The sequence below is a fragment of the Lissotriton helveticus genome, chromosome 11, assembly GCF_964261635.1.
Source record: "Lissotriton helveticus chromosome 11, aLisHel1.1, whole genome shotgun sequence".
NCBI classification, from domain to species: Eukaryota; Metazoa; Chordata; class Amphibia; order Caudata; family Salamandridae; genus Lissotriton; species Lissotriton helveticus.
The window spans coordinates 417,309,421-417,335,413 of NC_136072.1; the positions used below are offsets into that span (position 1 = coordinate 417,309,421).

A 25,993-nucleotide genomic window follows, 5' to 3' on the forward strand; every position below is an offset into this window, starting at 1 on the left:
TGTATTGAACTTTTTCAGAGATTTGAATTATGCATTGAATCAAATATGGTGTCCAAAATACACAAAACACATGGACTGTGAATACAACAGAAGTCGTGTGTTTTGTGTATTTTGGACAGCATATTTGATTCAATGCATACTTCAAATCTCTGAAAAAGTTAAATACAAAAAAAGTTTTTACTTGTTTCCCCTTTTTTGCTTGTGGTCAGTATTCAATATTAAGTATTGTTTTCAATTGAAATGTTCCCTCCGACAGAACCCTAGTTTATTGTTTAACTACCCGCCCAGGTTCTGAGGTTTACAGGGTTACCCCATTACAGTTAATGAGTGGGACTGAAAGCAGCAGTTTCTGTTGACTAATTAATGTGTTGCCATTATTTAGAAAACAAATGCTTAGCTGCAATTGGCCCCATAATGGAGGGTCTCTCTACATCAGTGGTCCCCTACAGATGGGCAGACCTATTTTAATGGGTGAGAGAGAATTAAAGGTAGACATGAAGGAGAACATTTGCTGGGGCAGCTGTGCGCCCAATAAATGTTATTAACATAACATAACATAACATGAGAAAAATTGCAGGATGTGACACCAGACTAAATACTTGAGTGTGTTCTAATCAGGTTCTCAGGGACTTAATTTTGTAAAACCATTGTTAGCCCCAACATCCCTCCGAAGTCAGCATCAGGCGACAGAGCTTGTTTTTTGCTAATTGTGCTGTAAATGATGCCAGATGGTCCCGTTTCTTTCAAATTTTTCTCTGGGGAATGCTGCCCTCCCCCCTTGAATTCCCGTACGGATAGTAGGGCACGCACACATTGCTATTTCTTTTTAGGCTATACCCCTAGACAAACAAAGCAGTATCTATTCATCCTATGAATATGTGAAGCTTTATTCTTTATGATTTTCTCAAAAGATATGAATTTGCTGCGCTCTTAGCCAAGAAAAACACAATGTAAGAGCAGAGTAACACCAACGAAAGAATATATTGCTGCACTGGAATGCTCTATATTACTCACTTTCTCCACATTGCTATAAAAGAATGCACAGAGACAAATCCCGTCCGTTCTCCTCCTGCAGCATTGAACAAGGGGGCCTTCCAGTACAAAGGACAGCCGCAGGCCTAAAAAATAACACAAAAAACCAAGGTGGTCACAGAGCGAGAGGATAATACATAGATTGACAAGCCATTCTAGGCACACATAAATTGATTCGATTACATTGCCCCAATATGTTCCCCGTGCTGGGAAAAGTTACTTACTAGTGAAGTGTTGTGTCTTTGTTTGGACCACTCAAAAGATAGAACACAGCAGTAGGCCCTTAATTCTTAGGCCTTGGTATCTCTACTTCTGAAAATACTGATACCACAGATATCGGTAACTGTGGGAGTCGGTAATACTGGGTACCCTTACTTTGCCCGCAAGGCTCTACTAAGAAATAGAAACATTACTCTGGGAATCAGGAATACTGCACCGATCACAAAACAAATTTTGCTTTTTGGCCATTCCCCCACCTGGTTTTCAGATTAAATTAAATTACCACAGAACAAAGGAAGATAACTGCCCTGAATGATCATCTGGGACTCTTCTGAAGAATAAATGTTGAAACCCTGGGAAAACTTTGCAAAGCTGAGCAAGTCATGATGGAATAGATCTGCTGATATGAATGATAGTAATACTTACGAGAAAATATATTACTTATTTAAGCAATATATTTTTTCTTTTATAAGATAAATCCTTCAGACTGCAAAATAATTTGGAATTAATTGAAATGCAGAAGCAAACTCAAGGAGATGATGGACGGAGCACTGAAACTTTTCAGACACTCACCGCCAGTCACAGATCTGGGTTGATTCCATCATCGTTCTTTAGCCCACTTCGCCACACCAGTTCAGACCCAGCCATATGCAAATCAGTCTTGACCCTGTTCCTTGTGGGAACAGTCCAGCCCAAACTGCCAAGCCAGGTCTTCCCAGGATCGGAAACAATCATATTGGGACCAGTTTTGGAGAAACACCCCTCATCAGCCAAGCTAGCTTGAATCTAGTGGCAATGTGAGCAAGGGGCCCATGTCTGGGCATACCCTGCCAATTTAGGGCGAACAAAGCAAACACAAGGAGATGATGGATGGAGCGCTGAAACTTTTCAGACACTCACCCCAAGTCACGGATCTGGGTTGAACCCATCATCGTTCTTTAGCTCACTTCGCCACCCAAGTTCAGACCCAGCCATATGCAAATCAGTCTTGTCCCTGTTCCTTATGGAAACAGTCAAGCCCGAGTTGCCAAGCCAGGTCTTCCCTGGACCGGAAACAAGTATCCAGGTACCGGTTTTGGAATAACACCCCTCATCAGCCAGGCTAGCTTGAATCCAGTGGCAAAGTGAGCAAGGGACCCACGTCTGGGCATACCCTTCTAACTTAGGGCAAACAAAGCAAACACAAGGAGTTGAAATGCAAAAGCAAATATCAGGAAAAGACAACAGTATGGGACCCAACTGTTCACAAATTCGCCAGTTATAATCAAGAGATAAGTGAATCCGAAAAAAAAGGAGAGCTTGGGCAAGATGGCCGCCGTGGCTCTGTAGAGAGAAGTCGCATTCTATACTCTCTCCTATCCTAGGATGATGGAGCATTGGTGACCCCAGGGATGTGGGTTCGGACTGACCGGATTTTCCTTGCCACAGATGATATACTCAGCCCAGACTGGTTGAGGGTCTTCCCTGTAAGAGGAGTGAAGAAGAAACTGATAGACTGGTTGAGCTATTGGAAAAGTCTGCTCAACGGTGTGAAAGTGCCTCCGAAGATGTCTCAGAGACTGAAGGCGGATAAGGACAAAGCTACAGCAGCAGGACCGATTAAGCCCTCAGGAGCCGCTGTGAGAGAGGGGGCTATCCCAAAAACAGCCCCTGCGAGAAAAGCGCCGGATGTCTCGGGCCGAAATCTGAAGAACACACCAGCAAAGAAGCAGGAGAAGAAATCAGAAGCGGGATCTGAGACCCGATCAGCACTACATAAATCTGCGAAGGATATTGCACCAGGCGGGAAGCCCCAACGAGTGCATGCAGCTCAAGGAATCGGTAGGGATCAAAAGAGGCAGGTGACCTTACCAGAGTCGTTCACCGCAAGGACCCCTCTGTCGGTTCCTACTATAGAGATCTCCGCAGACACTCAGCAACAAAGGGAGCAGCATTCGACGGTTACCGGCGAGCAGAGGATCAGCAGGGAGACAAACGCGGAAGCAGACGCAGTAGACCGCGAGGACGCAAGCGAAGCCCCGGTTGCTAGGCAACAGAGAAGCAGCGTAGGAGGCGGTAAGGTGAACACAGAGCGGCAAGCAGAAGCCGTGAGAGGAGAGGAGACGGAGCTGGCGACCGGTAAGGCTTCGGGTTGTGACCCGGTCAATGACAATGTTAATGTCCCTAAACAACTTGTAAATACAAATAACGAGCAGATGCTAGACGCTCTCCTGTCAGTAGAGGCAGAACTGCTTAATAATCAGTCGAAGGCTACTGAGGCAAGCTGGGGCAGTATGCAGAGTCTAACGGAACAGCAGGGGCTACAGAACGGGCTATGTCTGAATCCGGACTTGGGGAGAAATAATAAAAGCCCAGACAGAAGGGCGAGGGGAGGCTCGCCAGAGTTTTTCTCGGTTAATGAGGGCACAGACTCATCAGAACCAAGTGAGATGGAAACAGAGGAAGAGGAAAGTGGGACTGAATGTACTCCTGACTCAGACATTAGTAACAGTCCCAGTGAATTAGACACAAAAAAGAAAAAGGGTACTCTAGGAGCGAAGACAAGAAGTGGAAGAGACTCAAGAAGTAGCATGTCTAAGAAGCTATCATGGGACTATGCCGCTACTTCAGAGACCTACAAAGAAAGTGAGCAGGAAGGAGGGGAAAAGGAGGGAAGGCAGGATAACCAAAGGGTAACCCTAGAAATGCTGTTTGGAACCCTGAAGCAGATGCAAAAGGAGGCAAGAACTGAGAGCAGAAGGGCGAAAAGAGACACAAAAAAACTGCAACTGTCATTAAGGAAAGTAAGTAGAAAACAGGAAGAGGTTGAGGAAAGAGTTTTACAAGTGGAAGAGAGGACAAGTAGGGTGGAAGACGAAGTGACAGATTGGCAGACTTTTAAGACGGATCAAGAAAAAGTGGTTGAAGACCTCCAGTGGAAGCTAGAAAGCTTTGAAAATCGTCAAAGAAGGAACAATGTGAGACTTTTGGGTCTGGAGGAGGGAAAAGAGGGACAGGATCCTAGAGGGTACGTGGTTAGGATCTTGGAAGAGGCCTTTCCTGACTCAAAATGGCAATGGGATGTGGAGGTACAAAGAGCACATAGGTACCCACTGTACAAAAAGAAAACCCGGGGAGGACAAGAGAAGGAACTTCCAAGAGCAATGTTGGTTTTTTTGGGTAACTTCCTAGCAAGACAGGAGATAATCGATAAAGCTAGACCTGACTCAAGAATTACAGTGGATGGAAATACTTTCTTTTCGAGGCCAGATTTCTGCCACGTTACTGTGGAAAGAAGGTGGAAATTAAGACAGATGATTGGACCTTTCCAGAAGCAAGGGGCAGAAGCATATCTCTTGTTTCCATCTAGATTGAAAGTTATCAGGAAAGGCTATGTTAAAATGTTTACATCTGAGATAAAAGCGGCAGAATATCTGGCAGAAATCGAAGAAACCAACAAAGGGAAGGAGAGGGGAGCAAAAACCAGAACCCCATCACAGTCTCCCCGGAGAGCCCCACCAAAAACTCCATAAGTCGGTTAGAAGGTAGCGCCAAATGGTTCATTTGGCACTATCGAAAAGAGGAGTAGAAAGGATGGGAGAGAGTAGCGACACTGCAGAGTACGCTCGGCTACACATAGGCCAGGATTGGCCTATTTGCCTGTAAAGAGGGGGGGGGGGGTTCCCAAAGGGCGGGGGGCAAGGGGGGGAGGGGGGAGGGGAGGGGAGAGACATACAGGACGGTTATGGGCACAGTTATGGTGTGGTAAAAGGAGGTAAAAAAGGCTTTATTTCAAAAAAAAAAGTTGTAGGGATTGAGGTACACAACCTACGGGTATTTATTAATTCCGGCTGGTTAAACTGGGAAATGGTAATGTCAAGAAGTATAAATGTCCTGTAGAATTGTATCAATTAATATTTGTGGACTTAATGAGATCAATAAGAGGCTAAAAACAGCGGCACTGTTAAAATCTTTTAAACCAGACTTAGTGTGTATCCAGGAAACACATATAGAGGGGACCAAGGCCTGTTTACTTGACCAACTAGGCTTTAAGGTGTTGGCAAAAACCAATCAGAACACTAAAACAAGAGGAGTGGCGATATTGGGGAGGAAACAGGACATAATAGTTAAGAGAAAGTTGGAGGATAACTGGGGGAGATGGGTTATAGTTGAACTACTGCTTAGGGGGGAAACTTTCACACTTGTTTCAGTGTATGGCTCTACTGGAGACGATCCAGATGTTTTACAATTTCTAGACACAGAACTCGCTCGTTGGCCTGAGCCTATTATACTATGTGGAGATCTGAATATTCATGACTTAGACAGTAGCTTTTTAGACCCTAATAGGAAGTACTCGGGGAGGAAAAAAGGAACTTATAGGGCCCTAGCAGATTTAGTAAAGAACAACTCTTTAGAGGATCCTTGGGTACATTGCCATCCGAATCTCGATGGGAGTACTTTCTTCTCAGCACCACATCAGATTTTAGTCAGATTGGATTATTTTTTAATAACAAGAGGGCTGATAGCAGGTGCAAGGATAGTAAGAGAACCTAGGATCATATCAGATCACAGCCCACTCGTATTAGATGTAAATATTGGGCAAAGGAGAAATAAGGAGCCGACACAGTGGACATTTGATAGAGCACTCCTTCAGGATAGTGAATATAGGGAAAGGATGGTGGTATGGATTAATGAATTTTGGACAATCAATAGAGGTACTTCATCACCGGGAATTGTGTGGGATGCTTTTAAAGCTGGTATAAGAGGAGAGACCTTAAGCTACGTTATCAGATCACAAAGAAGAGAAAGGGAGGAATTAGAAAGAAATAATGAAGTAGTCAGGGAGGCAGAGGAGGAGCTTATGTTGGCCATACAAGCACATACGCCAGTGGAGCAGATTTTGCTAAAATTAGTTGCCCTTAAAGCAGTAGTCATGGAAGGGATGGCAAAAAAGACGGTGGAGAAATATCTAGCCAATAAAGAAAAGGCATATGAACTCAGCGAAAGGGTGGGGCATATCTTAGCGGTGCGAGCTAGACAGAGAGATGGGATGGCTGATATTAAGGAGATGAAAAATAGTCACGGAATTAAAGTTAAAGGTACAGAGCAGATTAAGGAAGTCTTTAGGCAGTTTTATATGGAACTGTATCAGGCAGATGGGCACGGATGTGAGGAGGATATGAGGGCATACCTGAGGGATATTGAGTCATCACACCTGGATGAGTCAGACAGAATCGAGCTGGAAGAAAAGTTTAAGGTGGAGGAATTTGTAGAAGCACTGAAGGAACTCCCATCTGGGAAGGCCGCTGGCCCAGACCAAATCCCAGTTGAATTTTATAAGGTATTTCAGACCCCTCTATTAGTGGATATGTTTAAAATAATGGAGTTAGCACAACTGGGTGAAACTGTTCCAAGTTCCTGGGGTGGTGCGGACATCATAGTTATTCCCAAAAAAGGTAAACCACCAGACGTCCCAGGCTCCTACCGGCCCATCACTTTGATGAATGCCGATGCAAAGGTGTTCTCAAAAATAATGGCAAAAAGACTATCTAAGAAAATCGAATCCTTAGTTATACCATCTCAGCATGGATTTATCCCAGGGAGAGGGACAACCCATCACACTAGGCAGGTAATTACGGCATTCGATGCTGCAGATATCCTGGAAGATCCAATGGCAGCGGTGTTTCTTGACGCTGAAAAGGCCTTTGACAGGGTCTCATGGGGATATTTGTGGGAAGCTTTAAGGTGGCACGGCATAGGACCAGGTTTTATAAAGGCTATGCAAACGCTATATATAGCCCCGACGGCTAAGATAAGAGTCAGTAGAGGCTACACAGACGCAGTTAACATCCAGAGAGGCACAAGACAGGGTTGTCCCTCTTCTCCTTTACTGTTCGCTTTGTACCTTGACCCTTATATTCGCAAATTGGAAATGAATCAGCAAATATTGCCATTAGTAATAAACGGGTGTAGATTTAAATCACTAGCTTATGCGGATGACATTGCTATTTTGACTCCAGAACCAGTAGCCGCCATTAGGGTAATTGAATCGGAGGCTGAGAGGTTTGGCAAGTTCTCTGGGTATAAGTTGAATACAACTAAGACGCAGATAGTTAAAAACCAGTGGGTAAGGTGTAATGATGAAAGAGTGACAAATACGGCAACTTATTTAGGGGTACAAATGACGGCAGAGATAAGTAAAATTGTGGAGAATAATATGGATCCCTTGATAACTCAAATGAAAAAAGATCTAGATAGAATGAACAATCTGCACCTGTCGCTAGTTGGCTGTACAAATATCATCAAAATGCTGATTTTACCAAAGTTTTTGTATGTATTTAGGGCTGTACCATTGTTGATTGAAGCTAGTTGGTTTAATTGCATAGAGGCTATATGTAATAGGTTTATTTGGGCCCAAGGTAAAACCCGGAGAGCTTATAGGTACATGACACTCCCTAGAGAAAATGGGGGGTGGGGGGCACCAGATTTTCGTTTATATTATATGGCCTGTGTGCTGCAATATATTCAAGGTCTTATTGGTGGAAACCCTGACGACGATAGAATCCAGAAAATGTCTACAGATGTGTATGCTGTAACCCTTGGGGTAAATGCAGAGAATTGTTTTTTAAAGTGTATTGATTACAGTTACTTCAAGAGGACTAAGTTTAAAACTGTTAAGGCAGCCGTTACGACATGGAATGCATTTTTGAAGAGGGTAAAACTTGGGAGATATAACAGATATGTTTTATTAAATAACAATAGGTCACTACCAAAGGAAATTTTTGGAGACTATATTATGGCAGAGTGGGCACTAAAGGGGGTTGCACAAATTGGAGACTTGTATGCACGAGATGGCTTTATGCAATTTTCAGAGCTGCGAGGAAAATATGGGCTAGATAATAGGGGATTTTTCAAATACCTACAGGTTAGAAGTTTCCTCAACAACAAAGTCGGGGGTTCGGCAGGCTTTAATAAAGTTGATATATTGGAGAAAATAAAACTGTCAGGAGATTGTACCATTAAATCTCTTTATGCAGCATTGGTGAAAGACAAGCAGGATGATTTAGATAAATTTAGTAAAAAATGGGAAGATAAATTGGGTATTGATTCAAGATACTTTTATGACTCATTGAAATTTGGATCAACGATATTATGTGCTGCCCCGCTGCAATCGCAGCATTACAAAACATTGTACTCTTTGTACTTTACGCCGGCAAAGATTGCTAAATGGGGCGGGAATCAAGGAATCAATTGTCCCAGATGTAATGAATTGGAAGCAGATAGTGTACACATCTTTGCTTCATGCCCACAGCTAAGAACTTTGATTAGGGAAATTGAGGGGTTTTTGGCGAATTCATTGGATATTGCGATAACACTTACGCCAGCCTTGATTATGTTAGGGGTGAGCGACGATGTGCAGACACAATATGCCGAATATGCTGAATTCCTTTTTGTAGTAATGGCTGTCTATAGACTAACAATAGCCAGGGCATGGCTTGATAAAAACCCTCCGAATATGCAATGCTGGCTGGCAAACACTCTATATGCATATAATATAGAGGAAAAACATTTTTGCCCGGAAGGGAAGGAGTGGAAGACGGTTGGGGAGAAGAATCTGGGAGCCACTATGCAAATGGAAAGAGGGCCAAAGAAGGAATAGCTAGGGGTAGAGGGAAGCAGTAGCCTTTATTCTTGATGTTAAATGTTTGTTTTTGGCTCCTTCTTCGTTGATCTTAGACTATGTTTTTTTAACCTTAGAAGACTTATATTACTGTGTACTTTGTGTTTGGCCAAAAGTCTATTGTATAATTTAATTTTCAATATTCAATGCTTGTTGTATTTGGAATGCTCATAATTAATTGTTGTAACAAAGAAAAATATAAAATAAAATAAAAAAAAAAAAAAAAAAAGAGATAAGTGAATCCAGAGCTACCAGCTAGAGAGTTGTGATCTGAAAAAACTGTGGAGGGACGTCAATGTCACTATCACCCATATTTCACTGAGAGAGACAAGCTTTAAGCACACATGGTCCCAGTGGGTGTGGACTAGGTTCCATTTTCTAGATGGATGAGTTGCGATTGAATCTATATTTGTGATTTTGAACGACACTCTATCAGGCATTTAGGTTCTAGGCAATCTATAGGGACAGAACATACCTTACACAGATCACAAAGATTGTGACAAAGAATTTTGGGCCTGATGGATGAAATTTGCATTCACAAAAATTGTGCGGAAATTTCACACTAGCTTTCTGTGAAGGGAAAATAATTCTAAAAATGGACGCTTGTACTAAAAGATCGGCTCACAAAATTTCATATCACAATGGTCGCAATCTGGCCTGCCTCATCACTATTCATTTAGTAGGGCGCAAATTGCGACTTACTATGATTGGATGGCATTACAAGGGATGGGGCCTGCTGGGGTCAGCAGACTACAAGGTCTGTGATTACATTTTTTTTTTTTTAATTATTTTTATTGACAAGCAGGGCAAGATGATCAACAAATACATTTTAAACAAAACATATGATATAAAATCAAATATCGGTGCAGATCAAAATACAAATAAAGTAACGCCATGCATTTTACATTACCCATCTTTCAAATGTAACCTTAAAATAGAACAAAGAAACAAATGGGATAGTGTATATTATTGTATCAATAATGAAAAAGGGAAAAAAGAGGGAACCCCCCCCCCCAAAAAAAACCACAGATATGTATTCCCTGAGACATTACCACTGTTAGTATCTTCTGCAATCATGTACTATTCTAAAAGAAAGGTGCCCCAGATTTTAGCAAATTTCCTAATTGCTTTTATTCCCCGGTTCCTTGCAATTGAACCCTCCATAGTATGGATCTCATTAACTAACGCCCACCATTCCATTGCATGAGGGGGGTTCGGAGAGATCCAAGCTCTCGCGATAACCAATCTAGCACTGGTCAAAAGTATATTTAACAAATCTGTGTTAATAGTGCTAGACGGGTATATAGCAAGTAAAATTGAAGCTGCTGATAATGAAGAACTGATCGCTTTTTGTTTATATAAGATATTTTCTATTGCCGACCAATACCTTGCTAATACCGGGCATGTGTAAATCATATGTACAATATCTGCTGCCAACAGCCCACACTTAGGGCATTTAGTACGGTCACTGGTCAAATTATTTTGTGCCCATTTAGAAGTTCTCAATGGTGTGTAATATAGGTGAGATATTGTTCTGTATGACTGTAGCATTAAGCTAGATGAATGAGTCGTTCTATTGATGTTTACTAAGGCGGCTGTAATATTCTGAGTTGTCACATTAAATCCTAATATGGAAGTCCATTTTGTCGCTAATCGAGGAGTTTCATCCAATTTATTTTGGTTTAGACACTTATATCCCAGACTAATTACGGATTTTCGATTTGTTGAATAAAAGCAACTCCATAAATCTGAGCTACTTACAGATATCAGATTCATTTTACGGATTAAATAGTCCCTTATTTGAATATACTTAAAGCGCATCAATTCCGGTAATTTGAACGAAAGTTTCAAAGTTTCAAATTGTAAGAAGCCCCTTGAGCCATATAAGTCTCCCAGTTTTAAAATACCGTATTTAGCCCACTCTCGTCCCGTATTATCATTGAAAATCCCAGGAAGTCCAGGATTACCCCAAAGTGACAGGTCAGTGTGGAAAAAAGAAGTCTCACAGTTGATCATCATCATATTCCAAATGCGTACTGCATCCCGTGCAGTCTTAAATTTTACTCGTTTAAAATAATTCGGGTCCTGCACCTTCGCCAGAAATTGTTTTGCCTCTCTGCCAAGCATAAATTGATGAAAAAAAATTGATTATAGCTAATAAATAGGTTGCGTAGCCGGTTAAAAAAAGAAGCAAAAAAGTAAGCTCTAAAATCAGGGAAGTTAAGACCTCCTTTTTCCAGTGGTAATTTCAGGATTGCCATCGATCTTCGCGGCTTCTTGTAGCCCCACAAAAAGCTATTAATAATGCTATCCAATTTAAAAAAAAAAAAAATTATTAACGCGCAGAGGGATACAACGAAAGAGATATAAAAATTTAGGCAAAATATTCATTTTAATCAGATTCAATCGTCCCAACAGGTTAAGCGGGATCTTATGCCATTTTTTTAGAAGAGCAGCAACTTCTTTCAGTAGAGGTTCATAATTTAATAAGTTTATTTCCGAGATCCTTGAAGAGATTTTAACCCCTAAATAAACCGCGGCCAGGCAATATCCTGGAACTTGAGGATTAGTCTGATAATTCATTATAACTTGCGTTTTATTTATATTAAGTTTGTAACCTGCGATAGCCCCAAAGTTATTGGCTTCTTCTGAGATCCCTACCAGTGCTTCTGCCACATCGGTAGTATAGATGGCTAAGTCATCGGCATAAGCGGTAATTTTCAAAATGTTGTCTTCATGAAGTATGGGTTTTATTCTGGCTTGCTCTTGAAGGGCGTTGATAAACGGTTCCATGGAGAGAGCAAAGAGTAGGGGTGACAGAGGGCACCCCTGCCGTGTCCCCCGTGAAATTAAAAATTTAGATGAGACGGCCCCTGCATAGCTGATCTTTGCATTAGGAGTTCTATACAAAGCTTGTATACTTCTTAAAAAACGTCCTTTAAAGCCATATTGTTTCATCACCCCCATAAGTAATCCCACCCCACTCGGTCAAACGTCTTCTCTGCGTCTAAAAGTATCATCCCGAGTGGGGTGTGATTAGTTGCTGCAACATCGAAGGCAGTAATCGCCATGTTTACATGAGTAGTTGTGTCCCTCCCAGCTACGAAACCATGTTGTTGTTCGTTTACCAACAGCGGCATAAGTGGGGCCAAGCGAAGAGCTAGTATCTTGGAATACGCTTTAACGTCAGCTTTAATCATTGATATAGGACGATAAGAGCCGCATTCCGTTGGTATCTTATTTTTCTTAAGAAAAAACATAATTTTAGCTGTATTCCACGATTCTGGTACCTGCCCAGTAACACCAATTGAATTAATAACTAAACATAAAAGTGGTAAGATTTCATCTGCGCATATTTTATATAATTCTATGGGGAGGGTATCCTCACCGGCAGCTTTATTAGAGGGGAGAGAAGTAACAGCATGGTGAAGTTCCTTTAACGTAACTTCTTCCTCTAGCCCATTAACACATTCTTGATCTAAGTATTCCCGGGCTGGAAGATTTTTATTGATATACATTTGTATCTGCATTTCTGTGCAGCTACCCTCTGGAGTGTATAATTTTTTGTAGTATGTTACGAACTGATCCATTATTTGTGCTGGCTGAGTATATGAAGTATTATTAAGGCCTTTAATGCATTTAACTAATGTTGTTGCTCGGTCATCTGCCACCTTGTAAGCCAGGGCCTTTCCTACCTTATCCCCACATTCATATTGTGACAGTTTATATTTAAGCAGCTTTCGGCTATTATTTTCCCTTAAAGCACATTTAAGAGTTGAACGTGCATTCACTAGTTTAGTTTCTAATTGTTCGATATCTTGCGCCCCCAACACCCCAGCTCTCAAATTATCGGCTAATTGTTTTTCCAGCTGCAAAATACCATTCATTACATTCTTATCCTTTTTCCTTTGTTCTGCATTTTGTTTATATACATACTGTTGCACATACCCCCTAATAGAGGCTTTACAAGCATCCCAGATTGATAAAAGTGATGCGCTTCCTACATTGATTTCAATAAATTCTCTGATATGTGCCTTCAACGTTCCAACAAAAACTGCATCTGCCAATATATATCTAGGAAAAGTAAACAATCTAACTTCCGGGTCCCTTTGTGTTATACTAAATGACAATAAAATTGGGTTGTGGTCCGACGAGACCTTTGGAAAGATTTCCATATGTCCAGCCTCAATAACCTCATCTGAAGCCCGCGCCAAGTCTATACGTGAATACAATTTGTGCGGTGAGGAGTAAAATGTGTAGCCAGGTTGATATGGATACAAGCTCCTCCATACATCTTTTACATTGTGTATCCGAGCTAGTTCTAATATCGCCGCCCTGGTTTTGCGCATGCGTCTAGTTGGGCCTCTCTTGGTCACATCCTGTTCATAGTTTAGTACACAGTTATAATCCCCCATCATGATAAGTTCCCCCTCCCATGAAATGAATTCGATATTTAGCCAATCAAAAATACGCGGGTCATCAATATTTGGTCCGTATATAGCACAGAAAACAAATTTACGGTTCTCGACCTGCATTTGAGTAATGGCCCACCGGCCTCCATTATCCAAGGCAGTTTTAATCACTACCCCCCATGGTTGTTATTTTTTCAAAATTGCGATTCCTCTAATAGGAGCGTTTAAAGTAGTACACACCACCACCTCGTATCCCAATTGACTCAGTATTTTCTTATCTTTAAAACAAACATGTGTTTCTGTTAACATAATTAAATGTGGGTCATACATTTTAAGTTCTTCATACACCATACGCCTCTTGTTCTTATTATTCAAGCCCGAAACATTCCAGGCTAAACACCTAAATTGCAGCATTATAAATTCTTGATAATAAAAAACGTTCTGCACCTCTCATTAATCGCCATAACATTCCTTGTCTACAATTTTTATTGTTAACCACTTTTAACCTTGCCTTGTCTTTTTCTTTCTTTCCCCCCCCGTCCATCCTCCCCCCCACCCTTCCCTCCCTTCCATTCCACTGGTACCCTCCCCCCCGTACCTACCCGGAAGCCTCCCTCTATCTTCTGCTGCCGTTAGAGGGGCAGCCACCCTGAGAGGAGTCCACATGAACCCTAGCCCTCTATATTGCCATCAATTAGAATGGCCATCAGCCAAAAGGTGATATACAAAAATAAGAAGGAAGAAAATGAGACTAGTGAGTTTTAAACAGAAGTGATCACATTTTAATAACATTTTTGAAAACATAAAGGCAGCCAGTGTTCCTTAAAGGAAACTTCACTGCATTTAAAAACAAGTTTCTTTTTAAAAACAATTGCTGAAGAGTCGGCAGTAGTCCCGTTGAACTCTGTCTGCCTCTCAACAACTTTTTTTTTTTTTACATTTACACACCGCATTATGGCTGCAAACTATTGAGGCATAGCAAAACAAAGTGGTATTTGGAAGGGATGCCCTAAATACATGCCTTCCATCCAAATAACGATTCATTATACTTTTTTTAACCCATTTTGGAATTCGGGAACATGTTAGTGAATTGCAAAATGGGTTTAGTAGACTTTTAAAAAGACCATTTGGCAGTCACAAACCTCATTTTGTGAATCACAGTCTTTGTGACTGCAAAATGATTTGGTACCTCGGGTCCTATATGTTTCTTACTTCTGGAAGGAGTGTAATAGGGGTCTCCATTCACGAGTAGATGTGTCTTTGAATTTTGAAGTTGCAGTAAATTATCTGTTCACAAGTCAAATTCATTAAGCTATAATCAGAGGTCAATTTTATGAAGGTGCTTATATGCATGTGTGTCAGTGGTGTTACTGTAGCATGAACCTAGCCAAAAGGCAGCAGAGCGCTGTACATGGTCAAGATCTAGCACAAAGTAAACGAGTGATTGGAGACTTAGGGGCCCATTATGATCGCGGGCGGACTTGAGTCCGTCCGCGATCACCGAGGAGGAGGGAACCTCCGCATGGGCATGCGGAATTCCCTCCTGTCCAATTAGGATGTGCCCGCCACCCTGGCGGCCACATCCTCTATTTGTAACATTGCGGCGGGTGCGGCTTTATGCTGCACCCGCCGCAATGTTACACATGCATACATTGCATTTGTATGCAGAAAGCTGCAGGCACCGCGCGGTGCCTGCCGATTTCTGCATACAAATGCAGGGGGGTACCATAGGTACCGCCCCATGTGCACCCCCACCCCCCTTCACCCAGGGGGCCCGCTACGGACCCCCGAGGTGAATATCCGCATGCTTTTCCTCGGCGGAGAAGCCGCCGCGGAAAAGCATGTTTTCTCAGCCATCCTAATATGTCTGGCGGTGTCTGAGAGACACCGCCACCATATTAGGCCTTTTCCGCCGCGGTTGTAAGCCAACCGCGGCGGAAAAGTGGCGGACTGAAACCAGGACCCAGCAGCAATCCTAATGTGGCGGTGGGTCTTTGGTGGGTCCGCAGAGGATTTTCCGCATCCTCCGGGCCGGCGGTAGCTGAGGATGCTGACAATCCTCCATCGTAATCAGCCCCTTAGTGGTTTGTGGTTATTAATGTGTATTTGGTTTTATGGTTATTAATGGATTGTGATGTGGTTCTCTTTAAAGAGGCGATCCTCTTTCCTAAAAAGAAATGTGCTGCTGGTTGTAGCTAAAATATTTCGACTTGTAAAAGTGAAAACAATACAAAAATCTTTTTCTAGTACATGTAGATGAACAGTGGCTAACATGTTTTGCCCATGTGATGTTTATTTCCCGCCTTTTACATAAATCCTCCATTAGAAGTCTTCACTAATTTGTTTCCTCTTTTTTGCAAATTCCTCAAAGCCTATGGTAACCCTCTGACTTGATTATATGATGTTTTCAAAGAATCTTTGCTTATCGTATTCAATGTCAGCACTGCAGTCATATTTGGCATTGGAAACTAAATGTTATATTCACTGACTTGGGAATTTGATGGCTCTGAATCTTCCTATGTTGTTTTCAGTTTGGAGGTTTTCTTTCTAAATGATTTATTGATTTGCCGTTCTCGCATTAAACCCCTCTTCCTAACTACTACTATGATTAATTTCGGGTCATTCTTAAACTTTTACCTTACTTTTATCCTATCCTGAACCATTCTATTATAAGCCTCAACTTGTGATTTAGCCCCACTAGCAATCTATTGAAGAAAACCTCACAAATGCACTGATAAGGTTGCTTTGTCTGTACATGACTTGAAAATCAACAGATTATTAAAGTAAATTAACAGGGGGACTATAACTGCATTAGCTCTTTGTTTGAGATTGAGTTACTGGTTGACTGGGGTATGAGCCCTGGTCAAGTAGCAACCACAATCCTAGTCAGAGTAAGGCACAAGCAAACCCTTAATTAACCCATGCTCACCCCCCTGCTAGCTTGGCACAGAGCAGTCAGGCTTAATTTGGAGGCAATCTGTAAAGTATTTGTGCAATACTTCAAACAGTAAAACCGTGAAATCACCACAAAAAGTATCCCACACCAGGTTCGAAAATTAGAGCTTAATTTAATAAATAAAACAAGCCCAAATTACAATAATACTATCAGTAGAACAGGAGTTATGATGTTTTAAAGAATAAAGTGAAATATAGTGCAAACAAGCATAAAGCATCAACCGCAGATATCTGGTTGCGCTGGACCGGGTCAAAGTCAAAAGTTTAGGTCGACCACGAAGGAGCGTGACTTAGATGCAGTCCCAGGTTAGTTCTGGAAGTTTTACCTTTTCAGGTTTTGTACCAAGAGTCTTGTTGGCGTTGGAAAGGGTGGCCAGGAGTAAGCAGAGCATCGCGGGGGCAATCGGTGTGGTGCGAAGAGCAGGCAGGGCGTCACGAATAGGCAGGCTTGAGCTTTGCGTTGGCAGGATTTGCGCTGATTTTCTGTGCAAGCGGCATGGGTCCCAAAGGCTCTGCACTAGCAGGCCTGACACATGTTTAAAGGGCTACTTACGTGGGTGGCACATTGAATGCTGCAGACCCACTGGTAGAATTTCATTTACAGGTCATGGGCACATGCAGTGCACTTTACTAGGGACTTAAGTAAATTAAATATGGCAATTTGGTATAAGCCAATGTTACCATGTTCTAGTGAAAGAGCATAAGCGCTTTAGCACTGGTTATCAGTGGTAAAGGGAGCAGAGTCCTAAGGCCAGCAAGAACGAAGTCAGCAAGAACAGGGGGTCTGAATGCGAAAGGTCAGGATGCCAGGTTTAACACTCTTGAATTCCATTGTTTTTCCTAATGTCCCATAGTCACTCACTGCCAACAATATGCCTAATGTGGTTTGCAAGTCACTGTACAGCTAGTGATTCCCAAACCTCTACTAAGATTAACTGCAAGGTATTAGTAGAAAGCATGACTACCCTTGCACAGTGTGAGGAGTTTGGTTGTCAGAATGGGTGGATGAGTTGGAAAAATCCTGTCTGTAGAACTGCTCACTAAAACAATTTTAGATGCGGACACAAAAATGTAATTGCCCACCCATAACCCCCCAGAGAGAGTATCACCATGGCTGTTTTCGTAAGGAAGTGCCAGGACTGTATCCAAGTAGTGATCAGTTTGGGACATCGGGCAAACCTGATATGGTAATTTTAAAAATAAAAGATTCATGAGTTAACGAAAAAAGCTTTGAATACTACCCAGAAATGTAATATGTGTAGGCAGCACGCATGTGTGATATAAAGTTCAATGCCATGGTATATAACATTTGCATTAGTATTCGGAGAGAGAATCGTTTCTGGCACTCAAAGTTCTGTCTTCATTTCGAAGACCAAGCATTCCACAGTTTATCACAATTACCAACGCAATATACATAGTCCATTCTTTGAACAGCCCTTGTTTCTGTTCTGGCTTTCTACGCTTGAAGTGGACTGGAAATGGAAAAGCTCTAGTATAGTGATCTGCAGTAACAGAAGACGAGGGATCTGATCTAACTTCCAAAAAAGTGGAAACTGCAATTGCGAAAAGTAAAACACAAAAGTGCAAAGCATTCAAACTCTTTATCTCTCACAGGATCAGAATTACATGGAAGGGACAATCTGCTTCATTAAGAAAAAGCAGCAGCAACTATGGATTGATGGTGGATATCTGAAAAAATACACTTTGGGCGTGGGCCATTGTGGACCATTATGGAGAAGATTTTCTAGAGAGCTACCAAACACTGGCACAAGCGAGTGCACACTATAAAAAAATGTTAAGATTAAATTATCTTTTAGGGACAAGAAAGTTATATAAGGTCCCTGTAAGTCTCCTTTTTAGGGACATTGGTGCATGTTACCTTCACATGCATCAGAAGGCATTTTATAGCAGGTGGTATGCGGCAGTGTTGTGAGGAGTAGAAATTTCATTTTTCGATTTAAAATTTTTTTTTTTTTTTATTGAAGTTTATGGTGCAATAAGAGGATTTAACAATTAAATTAGCACAGACGAAGCAATAAACATTTGATACAAAAATACAATATGATGGACTCAATATATAAATAGAAAAATACATAATTCATGAAGTGGGGATAAATAAATCTTACAATAAAATAAATATGTCAGTTAAATACTAATTTCAAATTCAGGTTCTAGCAGCCCTCCACTCCGTAACAGGGGCCCAGAGACGTCTTCCCAGCTCGCGTTTTTTAGCACCTTTGAATTCATATAGGCATGACTCAATATTGTGGATGCCCAAGAATCTCGATAGCCACATCTGGAAGGAGGGAGCAGTAACATCCTTCCAGCCTGCTGAAATCAAGATTCGTGCCAGAGCCAATTTAGAGTCCGTGCCCATTAACACCAGTGTAGGGGATAGATCAATCTTATGACCTAGCAGCCCCTCCCAAAATTTCATAATCTCATCCTTGAGTGGGCCCAACCGGTCACAGGTAACAAACATATGTACTAGGACTGCTTGGCCTGTATTACACCTCGGGCAACAGTCATCACTCCTGACACCCCATGCAAATAGTTTGGCCTGAGTGTGATACAGATTAAACACTGTTTTAAAATGTTGAACCCGTAAGTTAGAGGCCCGAAAAAGCTTTTTATTTAAACCTAGTGCGAGGTCCAGATCAACATCAGGGTTCCCCAGTTTAGTTGCCCAATCACTTTCCACTTACCGATATCGTCCTGCATCCTGACCACCAGAAGATCATAAACCACTTTAATCTTCCTGCAACCTCTAACCAGGACCTCGACGAAAGGAATATCAACCAGGGGCTTCAGTTTAGGTCTCAGAGCCCTAAGGGTGCGAACAATTTGAGCATACAAAAGGCACTGGTTGGCGGGAACGCCAAACCTCCTTTGCAGATCCTCAAACCCTATTATCTTATCCCCTTCCATGAGATCTCCAATAGTCTTTACCCCTAATCCCTTCCAAACCTGGAGATTCCTATCAGTCCTCAACTGAGGAAGAAGACTTGAATTTCCCAAGTGTAGATAGGAGTTTATCCTTGGAGCATTAAAAAATTTCAGGATGGTTTTCCATACCAACCAGGCCCCGTATAAAGTCTTAAAACGAGCCTTCTTATAAAACCTACGTTCGACTTCACACAACAACAGGCCGGTTGCTTTCCCCCCCAACAGCATCTTAAAAATTGGGGGAGGCCCCCGAGAGCCTGAGTTTGAATTTTCCCCTCCTGGTCCGACATCAGATTGAAAAAGAATAGACATTTGGATCAGGAGGCAGGACCAATGGTACAATCTAAGGTTTGGAAGTGCCATGCCACCCCTATCCCTCGGTAATGACATAAGGCTCGTAGAACGTCTAACCTTGCCATACTGCCATATAAACCTTATAAAAACGGACTCCAGCTGTTTCATTATTTTTTCCTCTATAAATAAGGGTATGGCCCTAAACAAATACAACACTCTAGGGAACATTAACATTTTTAGAGCGTTAACCCTCCCTACCAAAGATAGGTGTAATACGTCTATTCTTTTCAATTCGGCCTCTATAAACTTGATTAGAGGGGGATAATTCTCTTCCACTATTCTACCTACTGACGCATTAATTTTAACCCCTAAATAAACAGCTGAGTCCACAAATCTAGAATCGGACTTCACTATATTTTTTGAGCAGATTATCTGTGTTTTAGATTCGTTTAGGAGGTATCCAGATCCCTGGCCAAAACCCTTCGCCATCTGTACCAAAGCTGTAAGTGCCTGCTGGGGGTTCGTCGTGATAACGGCCAAGTCATCAGCATAGGCTAATATCTTATTGTTGTTGGTTGCTTTATTTCGATATGCATATATCATAAAAGCGTTACACAAAAATACATAAAACAGCACATCGTAAAAAGAGACTGTACATTAAAATCAACAAGTAAGAATGGCAATTTAATCAGAATAAATTAGTTTAAAAAATGAATTAAATCGATATAGACAGTCTTTTTAGGCGAATCAACCAGGCCCATTTTAAAAATTTGGATACGGCGCAAACAATGGGAGGAGCTGTATCAGTTAATAAAATCCGAAGGGCCACCGAATACTGACGAGTACCCAACTCTCTACAGGATGGTTTGAGCTAGTGGGATCTGGGGCGCACATAATCCGGGCATTCAAAAAGGAAGTGTGCCACAGTTTCGGGTCTGTCAGTACATAGGGCACAGTTGCGTGATACCTGCTTAGGCGAATTCCATCTGGAGAGGAGGTCGGCTAGGGGTAAAGTCCCTAGTCTGAATTTAATATAAAGAGCCCGATCCAAGGGGATGGTAATAATGTCCAGGAAGGGTTCGAAGGCAACAACATCTTTTATTTTCAGGTAAGCTGCGGTGGAATTGCAGTGACGCTGATTGCTGATGAGCTTTGAGGAAACCCATTCCCAATATATTTTTTTCAGGGTCTCCTTCGGGGGAGCTGAGTGGGTGGACCAACAAGAACCCAATCCCAGGTCCACAAGTAGGTGTTTAATGTCCCTGAGCCATTTGATCTTCTGCCAGCCATTGGAGTGCATTACCTCTGCCAGCCCGTCTGCATAAGATTTTAATTCCGGGACCCTCCACAGGCGAGCCCAGAGCAGAAGAGGCCGGAGGCGGGCCAGGTCCTTGATTGATTCACAGCCCGCGTCCATGAGCACCGGAACTGTCGGGGTACTCATCGGGATGGCCAGGAGGTCCTTAATGAATTTGTTCTCTGCCTTAGACAGGGACTCCATATTACCCAGACCCCATAACTCAGCTCCGTAAAGTGATGCAGATACTGCTCGAGCTTTGTAGATATCTATTATCGGAGCTATACAGTGTTTTGATGAATTGTTGTACTCCTTTAGCAAGGCTCCCCCCACCCTTTTGTGGGCCACAGTCATTTTGTTGATGTGGGGTGACCAGTTCATATCATCACTCAAACGGATTCCCAAATAATCAAATTCTGGCACTCTTTCAAGGGGGATAGAGTTCAAAATGGGGGGGCGGCCAAGTTTGCGGGGGGGGGGGGTGCATGATTAAGTACTTCGTTTTGTCCACATTTATGACAAGTCCTCTGTTAACACAAAAATCCTGAAAGCGGTTCAGGAGCTTCTGGAGGCCTTGGGGGGTTTTTGAGATGAGAAGGGTGTCGTCGGCAAACAACAGAGTTGGAATCTTAACGCCACCCAATGTGGGGGCGTCTGCTGGTTCTTCAAGCAGGTGCTCTACCACCCCATTCACATAGAGAGAGAATAGGGTGGGAGCTAAAACGCAGCCCTGCCGGACACCCCTCGCAACCCGGATCTTATCTGTCTAATATCTTATTAACATGGCCGTTGGGGGGAGGAGCCAAGATGGCGGACGGGACGGACGTGTAGGCTCTCGGCTCCACAAGCCGTCCGCTCTCGCATTGATATCCTGACTCTTATCCTTGCCTACGCCGTGCTGGACCGGAGACATGAACGCGCTGTTCCCGATTGCGTTCTTTTGAAGTCTCCGCCGGCCGTTTTGGTGCAGAATCCGCAGTGTTTGCCGACCTCCGCTGCTGCTCGTGAGACCTGTGCTGATCGCCGCTGCCGGACGCTTCGGGACGGAGCTGATGGGACGAGCTGGGGAGATGCTGCCGGCTGAGGGAGCATGACCGGTCACGGCAGTGGAGGGCGTAGGCCTTTTCTGGTATAGTGGGACTCCCTCTGCCTCCGGAGTGTGTGTTTGCCCGACGAGAGCCCTTCACACGGCGCTTCCCTTCACTACGCTGCTTGCACGCTGGACGGACTCCATTTCGGGGCGCCTCTTCGGCCGTGGTCCACCCCGCAGTCATCAACGGCGAGGAGACTCTCTTTCAGCGCGGCCCCCCTGACTGGGGGTCGCGTTTCCTTCGGTGGTTCTGACGCTTGTTTTCCTTTGTACCGAAACTGCCCCCTTCCTCAACTGTGGACTCACTGACGGGGGTGATAATGGCGCCTGCTTTTCCCGACGGAGGGATGGCTCCTATCCCTACTATGTGAGGTCCTGCCTGCCCCCGAGACGGAGGCTGCTCTGAGTGCATCTCTGCGCGGTGCAGACCGACTAACGTCGCAGAGCGACCTGGCTTATGGGGATATCCTGGTTGCCCTTATGGACCTGGGGGCAACATGGCGGCGAACCATCCGAGAGTTGATATGTAAGGTTGAGAGAGCTTCGTTTGTCATAGCGCGACCGGAGCTGGCTGGCCCCCTGCTGCCTCTAACCACTTCTGGAACGGATACAGTGTTGCAGCAGGAGAGGGTGGAGGAGCGATGTGTCCCTGGCAGTAATTTTGGATGTTTACGTATTGATGAGGCTAAGGCTACAGTGTTTCCTTCCACTTCGAGTTCTGGGACTTTGCCTGCGCAATTGCTACTGAGGCTCCGCTTATCGCCCGTTCGTTTGGCAACCCCCCTCGTTGTTTCTGCCTCTGGAGCCTCTTTCCTGCAATGGTGGTCTGTGTGTCATCCTGAGGTGGAAGTGGAGTTTATCGTTTTGGACACTGACACTGTGCTGGACTGGGGACGCTCATTGCCTCCTCCTCTGCCTCTTCTTTGTCGGGAGCGGCCATCTTGCTCCTTTGTTCTGCCTGACGAGTGCTTGCGGCGGGGGCCGTGTCTGCAGGGATTTTGTCGTTCTGGCCAGGGCTGAAGGTCTTTTCCTGGTTGGCTTTGCTTGATCGGCTGGCGGAGACCCGGATTGAACTGCATTTTGTTATGTTACTTGCATTGATTGTGCTGATTTTCTCCACTGAATACTGTCATTGCTACGTCCTGTTCTTTACTCTGGTGGGGGGGGCGGCGGGTTTTGTGTTGCCCGGGATCTGGGTGTGCCTGATTCTGACCCTCTTCTGGTTCTCTGTCTTTCGAATTTATGTACACGGCGTAGTAGTTTGATATTGCTGGGGAGTCCGGGAGGTCTGATTTTGAATGGGCTCCTCCCCGCCTTTCCTTTTTCCGGGAGTAGTGGATTAATTTATTCCTTCCTACTCCCTATATCTCAAGTGTGAGGGTTCTTCTTTCCTTCTTCTTTCCATTTTTCTTTTTCCTTCTTTCTTTCTTGGTCTATATTTCGGGTTCTTTAATGGGCGACAGACACTTTGCTGGGGGGGGGGTAGGCCGTAGCCTCCGCATTGGTGTAGGGTGGGGGGAGGGATTTAGTTGTCTTTATTTAGTTTCTATGGGCCTCTTTTTTCTATCCTTCTGCGCTTCCTTACTCTGTTTCTGTTCTGGGTCCATGTTAGGGGTTAGTAGATGGGGGATTGCGCTGTAGGTGGTGCGCAGATGCTGGCGGATTATCCTGTTGTGTTACTTTGCACCGCCCTTTTTGCTCGAAGTGTTGCCTTCCGTTGTTGTCTCCAGTGATGATGCCGCCTGCCCGTGACGAGAAGTTATTATACGGACTCAGTTCTCTTGATACTTCTGCTTTATTGATTTCTATTTTGAACGTAAAATTTAAAATTAACCTTACATGCTCCTTTGCCTCGGCGATGTGATTATATATAGTGTAACGTTCATTGATTGTTGATATGTCTCCTGATGCCGCTGAGGTTCACATTGCTTGCACCTGTGCTTCAACAGTATTGTGGCCAGCCTGAAGGTTGTGGGCCCGTATTTGTTCTCTTATTCATGCACAATAAAGGTTTTGAAAAAAAATAAAAAAAAATAAAAAAAATAAACATGGCCGTTAAAAATCACAGGAGATATGCTAGGGCTCTCTAATATTCTCTGGATAAGGGGATCAATATACAGAGAGAAAAGAATAGGGGAGCAGGGACAACCCTGACGTGTCCCTCTCCTTATACTGAATGTATCCGATTTTTCCCCCATCACCGTAACTCTGGCGACGGGATCCACATACATGGCTTTGAGCGCTCTGATGACCCCGTGGCATCCTGGGCGTCAAACAGTGCTATAGCTCTGCATGTATGATCTGTGGTGTCCCGCCCAGGGACAAACCCATGCTGCCACGGGGAAACGAGACCGCCAATGATCCTGCCCAACCTCTTAGCCCAGATGTTTGAATAGAGCTTAGTGTCAGCGTTTATCAGCGATATCGGGCGATAGGACCCAGGTTTCTCCGCTGGTTTCCCCTTCTTGTGAAAGATTATAATATTGGTTTCCTTCCACGAGTCCGGAACCACCCCTGAATACAAAATCCCATTAAATAAATCAACCAACAATGGAACAATCTCACGTTCTATAGCTTTGTACACCTCCAAGGGGATCCCGTCTGGGCCAGAAGCTTTTCCGGGCGCTAGCTCCCGCAATGCAGCCAGGACCTCAGTGTGCGAAATATCTTTGTCAAGGTCCGCTCTGGCTGCGTCATCCAAACTGGGACCCCCATCCAGACACTCATCCCCCTGGTGACTCTCAGTATCCCCCACATCATACAGTCTTTGATAAAAAAATTTAAACACCGTCAGTATCTCCTTAACGTCAGTAAATACATTCCCATCCTCTTCTATACGGGTTATCAGATTCTTATCATTTTTCCATTTCATTAAAAGGAAAGAACACATGATGGTGGGGCCTAACTTCATTACGCATTAGTTAGACAAAATATATTATTAAGACTAATACAAAACAAGACAGGCAGCTTACTATTAAAGTACTGAAGTCCTTTTTGTAATGTCTTGCATCAGTAAATACCTTAGGATATTACTAAAAGTAGATACAGAATATATTTCCTTATAGTGGCTTACTTCATTCATTGGTCTTTTAATAAGTCAATCACACTTTTGTTCCGCCCACCACAGCATAAGTCATGGGGCACAGGGTCCACCCAATTCAGCAAGTGGTTTACCTGTTATCTGTTACTGCCAGCATTCTGCTATTGTAAATTGGGCATTTTCACACGAAACGTAGTTCCCTTGTTCAATTTTACAAAAAACATTCACAAACATTAGCAAAACAAAGGTTGGTAGCCTACACCAGATCTATTGGCTTTGTCAATGGTTGTTATACCGGTATTTTGGATGATTTCACAAATGTTTTAGGAGTCAACTACAGCCTAACATTATATAACTGAGATATATTGAATACAACTTTTATGCTACTGATCTTTTGTAGAGTTTACTGTTGGATTAGATTGTCGAAGTCAGTATTATCTTAAGGATTTTTGGGGCCCCTGTTTGGAACAACCAGGAATTTCATTACTCATTTTCCTGTATTTCAAGCCCGAATGGCGCCAAACAATACTATATTATAGTTAAACATTCAGAAACATGGTCACACAAAAGCAATTAAAACATGCCTTGCCCAGTGTCGAAAATTCATAGGATGATGCCAAGAAGAGAAAGACACAGTCTGATGTAGAGGTAGGCGGGATGAGGAACAGAGGTTGAGATACAGAAATAGACAGATGGGAAAAAATGTGAAAGTTTGCTTTTCCATGGAACCCCCGGGAAGGACGAGGCCCCAGGCAACTCTCCGCTTTGCCCATGCTTTAAAACGTCTCTGGTCGAAGCAGTTGAAAAGTGAAATCAACTGGATGAAGTAGCTGGCGCCTTATCATGATACTGGTGATCAAAGGCTAGGTGATGTCTTCTGGTTTAAGAGTGAGGAGTAAAGCCAGATCGCTCTACAAAATAAAATTCTTGGCTGTGTGCCCTAGACATGCATGCAGTGTACACACTAGTTTGGTAAAAATTAGCCAAAGATGGGATAGGTTGGTAGTGTAGCAGAGAGCAGTGATATTCACAAGTTTGAGGAAACCCC

General features: G+C 43.2%; 1 protein-coding gene across 3 annotated transcripts in view; it reads right to left on the bottom strand.

The window, feature by feature from the left end:
- PPP2R3A (protein phosphatase 2 regulatory subunit B''alpha) overlaps positions 1-25,993 on the bottom strand; it is a 1,303,908-nt gene that overhangs the window by 160,064 nt on the left and 1,117,851 nt on the right. For all 3 annotated transcript variants that reach the window (XM_078665893.1, XM_078665894.1, XM_078665895.1), the window contains one exon: positions 1,015-1,118. In XM_078665893.1, the coding sequence (XP_078522019.1) occupies positions 1,015-1,118 (104 nt within the window). The remainder of the gene's footprint in view (positions 1-1,014; positions 1,119-25,993) is intronic.